Below are 13,395 nucleotides of genomic sequence, written 5' to 3'. Positions count from 1 at the left end.
ACACACTGGGGCACTCTTTGGCCTTCACTGGCTCTCCCACAAGAACCACGTTTTCGTTTTAACATTACAGAGACTTCAAACTTCCCAAAGTGAAAGCAAAGACTGAAAGTTTTGTAGGAAAAGGTAAAGACCTAAGGACAAGAGGTATAAAAGGCACCAAAATGATACTTGCATATGGGGTTTCTTTTCATAATTGCTCTCTGTCCCTGGCTCTGTGCCGCCCATTTTGAAGGGATGCCCTCTGGCCAAGGGTGCCATGTGAATCATAAAATCTTGGTTCAGCCATAAGGCTTACAAAATTTAGCATTTTTTTTCCTTGGCCTTGGCTTCCTTGGATGCCAGTGACTCATGACTCTTAGAATTAGGGGTTTATTGTTAATTCAGAACACAAGGGTTTAACAGTGTATTGAGAAAGATTTGAGAACATATCCCAAGTCTATTCTAAAATTTCTGGGTGCTGAAGGCAAATAAAAGTAGTATTAAATATTTAATCTCAATAGTTGTCAAATTCTACTTTCTGACTGAGGGAAAAGACATTTGATACTGAGGGAAGAAAACAGTTGCTGGTCACTCTGAAAGGATGAGAAATGTATTAATAAACCACTTGGCCACTTTGACTGGATTTATTCCAGTGACCCTGAGATCTGGGAGCTACAGAATTTAATATCTGCTCCAATATGCTCCGGCATAGTTAATAAATGCTTAAACATCTGCTGAGGCACAGCAGCTCCCGAGGCCGTTCTGAGGTTGGGTTCCCAGCAGAGGATGCTCAGTCAGAAAGGGCGGGAGCAGGGGGGCGGGGCCACCTCCTGCCTGTCATCCAGAGCGGGAAAAGCCATTGGTCAGCCAGGAAGGGCGGGAAAAGCGATTGGTCAGTTTGAAAGGGCGGGAAAAGCGCTCGGTCAGTCAGGCGCGGCAGTCACCTCCTTGGCGCCATAAAGGGCGGGAAAAGGCCTCAGTCAGGGCGGGAAAATCTTGTGTGTGGTTTCTACAGAAATTTTCTCCTTTTTCCCATGGTTTTACTTCAAATCATGAGTTTTATGTCCAGCAGGCAGAATAACGTTTTCTAATTTCTTTGTTAATCTTTTGCCTCTTTTCAACATGGCTTCATCCCCTCCAGAGAAGTTGGATCGGTCTGCACCAACCTCCATGGAAGACCACAGTGCGAGTTCTACTAAAATTCCAGCTGGGAACAAGGCCAGCTTCAGGGAAACAAGTCTGTCTGGTCAGGAGAGAGACGTCTCTAGGTAAAAGATATAAAGATTATCACCCATATTCTCACTCTATGGTATGGCAACAGAAGGTAGTGCAAAAGTGGGAAAACACTCACCCACAAAAACACAGGGGAGAAAGGGTGCTCACACTGCAAACAGCATCTTCATTTCCTCAGACCTCTCCAAAAAGACTGTAGGTACAGGTAGAAACACAGAAAACTGTGACAAAACAGTGGATTTCAGTAACCAAAAACTGTCATTTTTTTGGAAGATTCTTTCCATGCACGGTACTTCAGCTTCAGAGCTAGAACTAACTGGGAGCGTCCTAAAAATATTTTTAAAGGAAAAGGAGGATAATAATAGTAGTAATATTGATGATGATGACTTGCATATATAAAAGGGTAATATTTTTCAGAAATTGCTTTGAAAAATTATCTAGTTTCAGCAAGAAAAGCAACTGGAAGCTGAGGAACAAAACGGAAGAAACACATTGAGCTGATAAAATAGAGCTTTAATGACACATCCTTGTTTAACGAGACTCACAGTGAGGCTTCAAAAATAATTCTTGCTAATTTTGTAGCAGTGGGGTAATTAATTTTCTGTGGTGTGCATTGATATCGACTCCTTTTTTCTTAGTATATTACTTAATGACAAAGTTGGACTTTGCTGATCAAACTTTGAGCTAAAATAAGTTTTGTCTATTCCTTTACTTTCTATGTAAACTTACACTGCTATAGAGTTCACTTGTAATTTTAAGGACAGCTGAAATGTTGGAGTCAGATTGCTTATGAAAATAAAAAGCATCTGTCATAACACGCAAAGCAGCCTAGAGTTGGGCGGCATGGGCTCTGCTGCAAGGTTACTTTGTCTTTTTAGGTGAAAGATACAGATTTTATTCTTGTCACAGTGCATCTGTTGAGACTAAGCCTTCATATAATTAAAACCCTTAGCAGTTTTTTGGCACAGCAGATCAAAAGGTTAATGTGCAGTGGTACAACAGGAAGTATTTGTAGTCTTGAACATTTTTTAAATTTACAGTATTTAGAAACAACTTAGCCCAAATCATAGCCAAAGCCAATATTACATCATTTATAGTAAAACATTAATCATTAGTCACAAACGAGCCAGTTGGTCTAAAAGTTCAGCTGGCAAAAAATTTGATAGCTTTAGGATTGAATAGAAATGTACTTTTAATTATGTCCTCAGTCATGCATCTGGAATGGAAAGTCAAAGATTTTAGGGAAAGTGAACAAAAAATTAAAAAACAAAGAGTTCCTCTACATTTTTGAAACAAATATACCCTTGAAGCCATTTTGGATTGCATTATTTTTGTAGGAGGGGGGGTAGATGATCAAAACTCGATGCAGGACTGGATTTTATCGTATGAACTGTATCATTCATTTTATTTTTTTCAGTTCTGAAGTTCTTGAAGCAATAGAAAATGTCATTCAAGATGTACTTAAAAGCTTGGCCCAAAACAAAGCACCTGTTCTCACAGTGGCTAACAGATTAGACTGGAGGAACATAGAGTAAGTATTATGTAAAGATCTGCCCTATATTTATATAAATGCCATTAGTATAAATTTGATTACGTAACTTCCAGGAAAGTTAATTGTACATAGTTCTAGAAGTATTAGAGATAATAAATTATTTTACTTCCTAAAAAGTCATGGATAAATAAAAAATAATATTCAATAGCCCCCCCTGCATGAATAAGCATAGTATATTAAGCAATAGGAGATCATAGCATAAAGGGAAATGTAAAACTACTCTAATAGGAGTTGGAAAGAAAAGGGAGGTCCTATAAACAATCATTTTCTGGAAGCAGGAGATACTAGAAATGGTAAATTGTGTTAGAGTGAAAAAATCTGGTTTAGGCTGGAAACAATTACCAGCAAGTTCATATTATTATTATTACCTAGACAGGATCAGGAAAAAAAGGCAACTTGTCCTTCTTTATAACACACTTCATGATTTGTAGAAGCTGCTTGTACAAGAGTATTTTACCATGGAGGTAATTTAAATAGAAAATTTAATTGAGAGATTAATTGCTCTCTGTAATACAGTAGTAAAAGGATAAAGGAAGACACAAATCTGTTTCTTGCCCTGTATTAGCTTTGGATGTCAGTGAGTTAGAGGATATTTAGGTTGATAAGATTGCAGAGGTGCATTTAAGTGGACATATTACAAGCATTTGAGGTTAAGAAAGTGTAGCAAACCTTCCACACCTAGCACTTTGGTGGAATACTTATTTAAGGAGAACAATAAACTTCTGTCAATCAAAAAACTTGAGGCCTGAAGGTAATTGTTTAACTGAAAAGGCTTGTGTGTTCCAGGGAATTTAATGGTTTCTGTCTTGATAGTTTGACAAAAATGTTTCACACAGATGTCTGTAAAATTAAAATACTATAACAAAGTTTTTCAATTTTTTGCAGTCTTTGGGGAAATGGCATTCCAGGCTAGAAAAACACCATGGGGGGAGAACGTTAAAATTAAAACAAGTTAACATCACAGTATGTTAAAAATAAGGCTCATCCATCACATTAAAAAAAAAAAAAAAAAAAAAAAAAAGCTGACCCATTGTTTATGGTAGAGAAATGTAATTTTAGATGTGTGTTTCCATTGAATAATGACCTATATCCCATTTTATTACAGGATTTTAAGAAGTATGATCAGATAAATATTCTCAGATAAAAATATAATCAGAATGCCAAAATATAACATGAATGGAAGAAAAGGCAGTCAGTGAAGCATTATATTTTTTTTAGTAATTTTTTCATACCTAATTTACATATCTGGAATCTGCTGGACACAAAGTAGTAGAAGAAGTAGATGATTTCATGATTGAAATTTTCCTTATCTGAGGATGATGTCAGGCCTAAAGCAGTGCAGGTTCCACTGTCCAGCTGTATCTTGACAGGGAAATTAAAAAAAAAAAAAGAGCCCTCCTTGTTTAACCTGAGAAACAAAGGTTTGATTACTGTTTTCCTCCCACGCAGTTACAATTTTAGGGGGCATGCAAGTGAAACACACAAATATCTTTTAAATGTTGCAGCAAAAAGGCAAGAAAGTGACTTTAAAGCTGGCAGATACTACGCTGAGCTTTTGTTACCGCTGTCACTTTACTTTTACTTTTGCACCGTGGTGTGGTCTGCCACCCAAAGGATGTATGGAGCAAAGCCTTTGACAAATACATTTACAAACGTTATGGAATTTAGATAAAATTATGGCCATTTTACCACCAATACTTTTTAAAAGTATGTACAGAATTCTGAAATGCAAAAGAATGCTTTGGAGACAGGGCTGTCAGATTATAAGGCACTAAAATAATTTTCAGTAAAATAATGGAGTCTCCTTAAGCAAATAACTAATTGTTTTGGTGAAATGTGCACTTTCAGGCATGAAATGGTGAAACGCAAAATGGTAGAGCTCATTTAAATTAAACAGCTGTTCAGAGAAGAGAACAAACCACATTTTTGTTTCCAGAATGAATATTGGAATATAATTGAGTTATTCTGGTAATAATTTAAGGGCATAAATTATATTACTGTAATATGTCATTGTATAATTATATCATTGTAATATGAAAGAACACATTCTGTGTCAGAAAGTCAGTGTGTCAGATTTGATTTTTATCAAAAATTTATCAAATTTTTTTTTTATTTGCTTTTGAGTTTTGCACATTTTTTCCAATCAGTCATTCTTTTCTTTCCGTGCTAAATATTAATTGATGCCGATACAGTAACAGTTATAAACATGGAAAAATATTTTTTCTTATCTCAAATTTGTCTGGAAACCTAGGTATTCTAGGCTTAAATTCAGTCTTGAAATATCTTTGAGAGACTCTTCCATGTTCTGAAGCCAATGATCAGATGGGGAGCAATTCAGTAACATTTTCAGTGAATCAGTTTGACAGATGATGACTGCTGCCTGCTGCCTTCTTCCTTTGGCTGCTCCATCTCCAGCCAAGTTGATGGTTTCTGTGCTGAGTCTGAAAAGAGCATTATGATACTTGATCTGAGCCTGAGTTACCTTGCAGAGACCAATTTACACATACTCAGGAGTTAACAGTTTTATTGTATTTGTTTGCAATGAATCAGATTTAAAGATTCTGTAGGTCTGCAGATGATACCACGTTGTACCACAAAGCAGATAAGAAGCGACTGCCCTAGATCAGCACAAAGATTTGGTAAGTTAAAAATGTACAAAAGCAGAATTCATGCTTTTCCTTTCGTTTTAATTGAAAACTTTGTAATAAAACAACAAAAACCACCCAAAACCAAGCCAACAAACAAACAAACAAAGAAGCAAAGCAAACACCAACAACCAAAAACTCAGACCATAAAAAAAACATTAGACACTGATTTAGTATGGCTAATATAACCTGATACTATAACCAGCCCTTCAGCTTTTCTCTTCTTTATTAAATTACAGTGTGACAGTGAAATTAATATGGCATTTTTACAGTTTCTATGTCCCTGAATGAGTATCAGCTGAAGGCATATTCAGAAGGTCTTAATGTAAAAACATCACCCTTCCTCAAAAGCCTAGCTAGGAAAGGAATCTTGGAATATAGACAATAAGCTAATTTCTTTTTCTAACTCAGTAATTTAATTTCTTGGCCTGGACAGCAGGGCATACATTCCCTCACTTAACTCCATCATATTCTTTCTAATTATGACAGCCTGAGTCTAATGAGTAGCACAGTCTCTATGTATTTGCACAACACATTAAAATACATGCTTCAAAGTTTTATTTTATGAGACACAAATATGGGTTATACAAATACAAATTATTGAATGTGCGTTTCTGAAAATATATATAATTTTCTGTAAATTGTATTTTTTCAGCTCTGATCCTAAAAATATTATCTATGATCTATAAGATGGTGCAGAGCAATACTTATGCAACTAAAAGGTAACATGCTACATTTCTGTAATTTCAAATAAAATTTTATTTTAAGAATTTTATTGTGAAAAACGCCTGTAGGGTGCAAACCTGCAGGAAAATAGATTCATATGTGTAAAATGCTTTCAATTGAGCTAATTATCCATGTCCTCTATAATATTATTATGAGACTACAGCTGTTTCAGTATTATCATTACAAATACAATATTTTGCCTTGATAGAGATATATATTATTCAGATACACAGCTGTTTGGTAGCCAGAGTGTTGTGGACAATATAATCAATGACATTTCTTGCATGCTTAAGATACCTCGGAGAAGTCTACATATAGTAAGTGGCTTATTATGAATGTTTTTATAGCAAATTATGCAGATTGAAATGAAAAGTGAATTATTAGTTAGAAGTTATCAGTAGAAAACACATAGTTAAAATTAAAGGCATCATTTGTATCAATGAAACCTTATTATGGTTTATAATAGCCCTTGAAAGATTTCTTTCTTCAGAGAAAATTCATAAAGTTAGCTCGCTCCAAAGAGTTTGGGACAAATTACAAGCTCAAAATCACACTGTATTTTGCTATTATATAGTAACCTTTCAAATTTACTTGTATCTCATGCTTTAAAAGAACTTCTTTGTATCTAAAAATGCAGTTGTTAACATAATTTACTCTCAGTAAGCCTTTATATCCATGATGCCAACAACATTGCTTAGTGTTTAACAGGCTGATAGCAATCAATAACTGCTCATTAAATAACTCATAATCAGAGTTATTCTCAGAAGTTTCTAGTTTTGCTTGTGCAATGTAGGAACATAACAGCATGTAACTTGCAATTTACTGAATACAATTTGCTACTTTTTTCAGCTGTCTACAACCAAAGGTTTTGTTGCTGGTAATTTGAGTTACACTGAGGAGGATGGTACAAAAGTGCATTGTACCTACAGTGCAACAGTATGTAGAATAAAATGGTAACAGCTTACCTTTTGGTGATGTTCTGCACTTCTTGTAGCTCAGGTCACTGTAAACATTTATTACACAGACCTGTGCTTGGGGCAAATGGAGACAGTACAACATGGGTGAAACAAAGAGAGATATAAAATATTGTTCAATCCTACTGCAATTCTGAAGCTCAGCTATGTACTCACCAGGAATATCACCTTGGGATGTGGTTTTTAGCATTATAACCTGAGGCAGAAGGCAGCAGACCTGCTGACTGCTGTCATGATTTCCTGCAAAATGCGTTCATTCTAAGCCAAAATTGGTAATATCAAAACTAAAAGATAACCTTAGCTGCCTGTTATATTTTGGGTTTAAGCAGAGCTGTTATTAATGCCTTTCTACAGCTCTTCATATTTTCATATATTGAATTGTTCCACATTGGCACGAAAGGTGATGTAGCAGCCATAAGTAAAACCAGACCACACACTTCAATCATACATACTCTTTGACAAGTTCTTCCTCCAGTTCCTGTTTTCTCATCCATATTCTTGCCAGATTAAGCCAGTCCTAATATGAGACACAAAGTAAACATGACTGTGTCTTAAAATCGTTGCTTCAAAATAGTTACAAAATCAAGTTATAGGTTAATGAGAGAAAGGAATTGGTGGTCTCAAAAAAGAATATTTAAACATTTTAAGCCTGTATTATAGTTGCAATCTTCACACTAAGCAGACTTTTTTTCTGGCTCAGAGATATAAAAAAATAATGGGGACATTGTTATTTCTACAATGCCCCTATGATGAACAATCTCCTGTGACAGTAGCACAAACACTCTTGAAAAGCATCTTGTCACAGGACTCCTATACAGCCACACAATACAGCAGGATATGGAAGGTTGAATACAGTTATAACAAGGTGAAAATGTCAAGATTGATCTGGTATATAGAAAAGGAATGGCTGTTTCAGGATGTAATTGTGTCCTTCATTACCTAATGTTGTTATTTTAAAATATATCATTTTCTCTATTTAAAATTATTAATCTCATTTTTGTTGTTTTAGGCAGTCACTGTGCCATCTAATGTTCAAGGAATTAAAAGTATCCTTTGAGCAGGAACTCTAGTTGTAGACTGAAAAAATAAAGTAAAACAAAGAATACTCCAAGTTAAACAATGTTCTGGTAATTTTTTCTTTGCTTGTTGGCTCTGAAATTGAATCATGAACACTGCTTTTTGGCTGCAGAACAGGTACTTTAGAGCATTTAGTTCTAATTGATTGGTGTGATGGATCATTTTACATGCAGCTTGCCTTAACAGAAAAGATTTAATCTCACATGCCAAATTTATGCTAATTGTAGAAAAAGATGCAACTTTTCAGAGACTTCTGGATGATGACTTCTGCAAAAGGATGTGCCCATGTATAATGATTACGGTAGGCATCTCACATTTCATATCATCTGGCTAGACCTAAGAAATTAAATAATACTTTAGCATTGTAGGGTGCTCACATTTGGTAAAAAATCCATACTAAAATTAATATGAAGCATGTCTAAAAATATTTTATTTAAATTTTATTATCCTGATCGAAATACAAAATGCACATTCTAAAGACTTATCTCCTCCAATCATCTCCTTAGAGCTTGGTAGCTTCGTGTGCTGCTGCCAAGTAGCTGCCCCACTCAGTCTCAGAAAAGCTTAACTGTTGAGTAATGTTTTGCCCTTCAGGATTCAAGGCTTCACAAACCCAAATGAAACAGAACTGGTTGATTTTGGATTGTACTGAAAGAGCTGTGGAACCTAGAGAATGGATAGGAAATGTGTATATGGATACCTCCTTCTTCTGGGACAAATTTGGCCCACAATGAGGAAAAAAACCCAAATCCCCATACCTGAGAGAGATAAACATTCATACAATGCACCATACTGTCCAGATACAGTCAGTCACAGCAAGTTTTATGTTCTATCATCAGTGCCATAAGGATTTTTGAGAAGAAAAAAAGTGCCACTTTTACACCAGCTTACACAGATACCAGGGTACATCTATCCACCACCTTACAAATTAACTCCTTAAATAGAGAAATGTACAAAACATCCACTGTGCCTGTAACCCAGGACATCTCCTGTAACCCAGGACATCTCCTGTAACCCAGGACATCTCCTGTGCTGCTCCCCAGCTCCATTCCTATTTCCCTCCTCACAGAGCCAAAATAGGAGTGTACAACTTTTCCTGCAAAATAGCTGCTGGAGAAATATTTCTGCCAGCATTTTGTTTGTTTGCTTGATTTAAATTACTAATGTAAACACATATGTAGCCAGATGCTGTTTGAATTAATTTTAAACTGTCTACTTTTGTTTTATTCCCTCAGGGAAGAGGCATACCAGATCTTAACACACGACTTTTGGTCAGAAAGCTGTGGGATACTTTTCAAATTCCTATTTTCTCCCTTATGGATGCAGATCCACATGGTAAATCTGTAGTGGTTCAATGACATAAAAGGAAAGCAAAATCTGTGTAGAATGTCTTTTCTCACTTTCCTGGGAAGGTATGCAGAGCATAGAGCTCCAACACAGCCAGAAGGTTCCTGATTTATGCAGAATATATCCAGAAGTACAGAAGGAATTTAACTGAAACAGCAATACTGGCTTTTCATTCCCATTGAATATATCCTCATGGTCCGTGATGACTTGTTGTGCTTTGGAGTATTAATAGGAACTTGAACCTAAAAAATAAATATAGAACTCATAGATCAGAATAGGACTAGATTTTGAAAGTACCTGTGGGCCTAAAGATGAGGATAAGAATAACAGAATTTTATGATTGACTGGGTGTTAGGCACTTCACCACATCTAAAAGGCTCAGGAGGCCCTAGCAATATCTTTACAGAGTTCAGTACAGTTGAAAATGTTGCTCTGTCAAAAATTCCAGCTGTTGGCTATACTATTCCTTTTGTACAATAGAAGGAGGTAACAGGAACTTCTCTAAACATTGTTCATTTTCAAACTATGTTAGGAACCTTAGGCCAGACAGGCACGAAGAAAATAGTATGAGCAAAGTGAGCCTGATACTGGTTTCACAGCAGTTCATATACACTTGTATTAATAATTCAGCATTTGTGCCCATAGTTTACAGCAGTGAAAGCTAGAAACTGCATGTCTGGTGACAACAGGAATAAAGTTAAACCTGAAAAAATCCAACACATTCTGGATGTGCTGTGTTACATCAGCCACAGGTCTGAATTTTCCCTCTTTTCACAAGGGATTCTGTGTCTATGAGCATGGATGCCTTTGTTTGAATTCAGAATCTGATTTCACATAAAAAAATGTAGAAAATCTCTTCTGTAGCTACACTGGTACCACCTGAAATCAGGGTGATTACCAAGAAGCAATCTGAGAAGCAGCTGCTGAAAGCCTGAATAATACTGAATAATACTGAAAAGTACTAAAAGAGGCAGCTTACACAAAGAACACTTTTTGTGCTAGTTGGACAATGTGTGAAAGAGGTGATTATCCTTGGTTCAGAAATGCTCAGGCAGAATGAAACATTTAAGTATATAAAGGTGACACATTATGCTCAAATTCTTTTTATTTTGACATACTCTAAAAATAATTTTAAACCATAAAGAACTGCACTAATCATAAAACCATAACTGTTATGCTATAAAATTGAATTCTTCATGCAGTCTTTTAAATTTGAGCGTGGAGATAAAGAGACACTTTACATTTTGTGTTCTGCAACCTAGGTATAGAAATAATGTGTGTCTACAAATATGGATCTGTGGTGAGTATAATTTCTCCACTTCAAATATATTGTTTTGTATCCCAGCCATGCAGCTCAAATGAATGAAATGTTACAGCCTTTGTTAGAATGGTTACTACCTTTTATCATTTTGTGTCAATACAGACAGTTTTTAAGCCTTGTGTTTCTGCAGAAACCACTTCTTCCTTTATACAACATGTCACTCAACTGTGATACTTTGCTGTCGGGGCTGTAGGTGACTGGTTTTCATGGATTCTGAAATCAACCTGATAAAACCAAGTACTACACTGCCACTACTTCTGGCTCAAAAAATTGGAGTCACTAACCATTGGGAACAGAGGGAGTATTCTGAGAAATATCATTAATTGCTTATTTGGGCTATTTTTATATGATGTGATACTTTGCAGCAGAAAATATCACAAATTTCCACGTTTGATTGTACTTTTTCCTCCTGGTTTAGATTTCTGCGGTTTGTTTGTTTGGTTTGTTGGTTTTTTTGTTTGTTTGTTTTCATTGTTTTTTGTTTGGTTTGTGGTTTTTATTTGTTTTTGTTGTAGTTGGGAGGGGAGGTTTGTTTGGGTTTTTATTGTTGGTTTGTTTTTTGTGGGGGGTTTTTTGTTTGTTTTGGCAATCAGACTCACTTTGACTGTAAAATTATAACTATTCACACAAGACTGGTCTTGGAGTGGTCTTAGTGAAAGTCTTAGTGAAAGAATGGTTTCCAATAAAGGGGATAAGCTTCAGTTGCACTATTTTTTCTTCTATACCATTCTGATAGCAGAAATTCTTAACTATCATTGTAATAAAATGTGACTATGAAAGCATGTGTCTCAAATAATTTAACCTAAAAGTCACTGAATGTTATAATTGACCTTTCTTATTTTAGTCAATGTCTTTTGAGGCCCATCATCTCACCGTTCCATCTATTAAGTGGCTTGGGCTCCTTCCATCTGATCTCCAGAGGTCAGTTATTTACCCAAAAGAAACAGAAGCATTCTTTTCTTTCCTAGACAGAAAGTGCAGTCTGACTTAACGCACAAAAAAAACCCTGACATAATTATTTTGTATTTTTGTCCTAAAATAAATACATTGGAATATTTTTTTTAGTATATGAAATAGTTTAACGACCTTATCTTCTTTTCAGATTAAATATACCCAAAGATGCCCTGATTCCATTTACAAAGCAGGATCAAAATAAGTTAGCAAGTATACAAAAGAGACCTTACATTGCTTGTCAGCCAATGTGGAAAAAAGAAGTAAGTATAAACCTATTATAACCTATTGCTTACTCTCCATAGGACAAATGATATCGTCTGCAATCCTTTTCCTCTTTATGATGCCAAAGTATTAGTATGGCAGAAACAGGAAGGTTTTGCAGCCCTACAAGAAGGCAAGGTTTAGTAAGCCCATCATGCTCACAGGACAGAACTAGAAGTATTTGAAGCTTTCCCAGCAGCAGTCATCTGATGATCATTTGCTGTACATGGGATTTTACTGCTTTCCTAAATATTATTCTTTTACAAGTAGGGCAATACTTGCAGCAGGTACTTACTAAGTACTAGAGGTCTAATCTGGTCTGTAGCTTTTAAACCATTTATCTAAATTCAGGCATATATGTGTGAAATGTTGAGAAAAGAAGGAAAGGTATTGTGTAACCTCTCCTTCCTGCTTATCTTCATCTTATAAACCTTTTTTTTTTTTTTTTTTTTTTTTTTTTTTTTTTTTTTTTCCCCAGCTGGAAATTATGGCAGCATCTAAACTGAAGGCTGAAATTCAAGTTTTAACTGCTCTTTCATCAGATTACCTTTCCAGAGTCTATTTACCAAACAAACTGCAGTTTGGTGGATGGCTATGAGTGCTTGTTTGCAAGTGAAATCCTTCCTTGATATAGATTTGTTGACTTCTTTTAGGAAAAAAATGCAGACACAAAGGAGTATGCATCAGTTTAGGTTTCTTTATCATTCTATCTAGATTATCATTATCTCTTTTCTCTTCTTCAAAATGTAAAAGAAAATACGGTTCTTTTACACAATGTTGTAGTTTTCATTCTGTGGCTTCTGCACTGTATCGATGCCAAATGCAATACATACATAAATAATGCAGTATATGCAGAGAAAGATAGAGATATGTTCTTTCTGGCCAGAAAATTCTAAGTTAAAAAATGTCTGAAGGAATTACTTTGCCTTCTTAAAGCACAAGATGATGCTGTACCAAACTTTTTATTTTTGAAGGCAGTAAAAGACTTGTTAACAATTTATTGCACATGCCTATTTTTGGAAATTATTTTTAGTGTAGCATTGTTTGTGTTTGCTGTAAGTTCAGTCAGAAAAGTTCAGATTTAATTCTTCCTTACTGTGTATCACAAGCAGCTGTAAATGTTCCAGCAACCAAATTACTTTTTGTGCTCAATGAACAAGTAAGCAAGCAGATGTTACTTATTAAGAATTTAATAAACAATCCTGTTAATGATGCACATAACAGAACCCCTCGTTCATTTTCTTTATTTAGTTGGCTCTAGAACAGGGAAAAGAAGCAGAAAGCTGTGGTGATTAAAGCGTGCAATAAATTTTATGTGAGGAAAAA

The 13,395-nt window shown here is 35.4% G+C and overlaps 1 protein-coding gene across 2 annotated transcripts; it reads left to right on the top strand.

Annotated features, from left to right (window-relative positions):
- Positions 1-917: 917 nt before the first annotated feature.
- On the top strand, positions 918-13,295 carry SPO11 (SPO11 initiator of meiotic double strand breaks). Of its 2 annotated transcripts, none has more exons than XM_071759931.1 (13): positions 918-1,247; positions 2,630-2,743; positions 5,315-5,403; positions 6,065-6,131; positions 6,344-6,452; positions 6,985-7,071; positions 8,119-8,155; positions 8,378-8,487; positions 9,422-9,521; positions 10,796-10,833; positions 11,699-11,775; positions 11,957-12,068; positions 12,548-13,295. In XM_071759931.1, the coding sequence occupies exons 1-13, from the start codon at positions 1,102-1,104 to the stop codon at positions 12,665-12,667; spliced, it is 1,206 nt and encodes a 401-aa protein (XP_071616032.1). In that variant the 5' UTR covers positions 918-1,101; the 3' UTR covers positions 12,668-13,295. The 2 variants fall into 2 exon arrangements, with proteins under 2 accessions (XP_071616032.1, XP_071616033.1); XM_071759932.1 differs by having other exon boundaries at positions 11,957-12,072; positions 12,548-12,664.
- Positions 13,296-13,395: the final 100 nt, after the last annotated feature.

This window comes from Heliangelus exortis, chromosome 16 (genome assembly GCF_036169615.1).
Source record: "Heliangelus exortis chromosome 16, bHelExo1.hap1, whole genome shotgun sequence".
In the NCBI taxonomy this organism is placed as follows: domain Eukaryota; kingdom Metazoa; phylum Chordata; class Aves; order Apodiformes; family Trochilidae; genus Heliangelus; species Heliangelus exortis.
The sequence above is the reverse complement of the archived record's forward strand: the minus strand, read 5'-3'. Positions and strand labels throughout refer to the sequence as shown.

What these genes read in the sequence shown, in the direction of transcription:
- SPO11 (XM_071759931.1), top strand. Translation starts at nt 1,102, where the DNA reads ATGGCTTCATCCCCTCCAGAGAAGTTGGATCGGTCTGCACCAACCTCC. An exon ending in CAGGAGAGAGACGTCTCTAG is followed by an intron (nt 1,248 to 2,629) that starts GTAAAAGATATA and finishes TATTTTTTTCAG; the next exon opens with TTCTGAAGTTCTTGAAGCAA. An exon ending in CTTCCATCTGATCTCCAGAG is followed by an intron (nt 11,776 to 11,956) that starts GTCAGTTATTTA and finishes TCTTCTTTTCAG; the next exon opens with ATTAAATATACCCAAAGATG.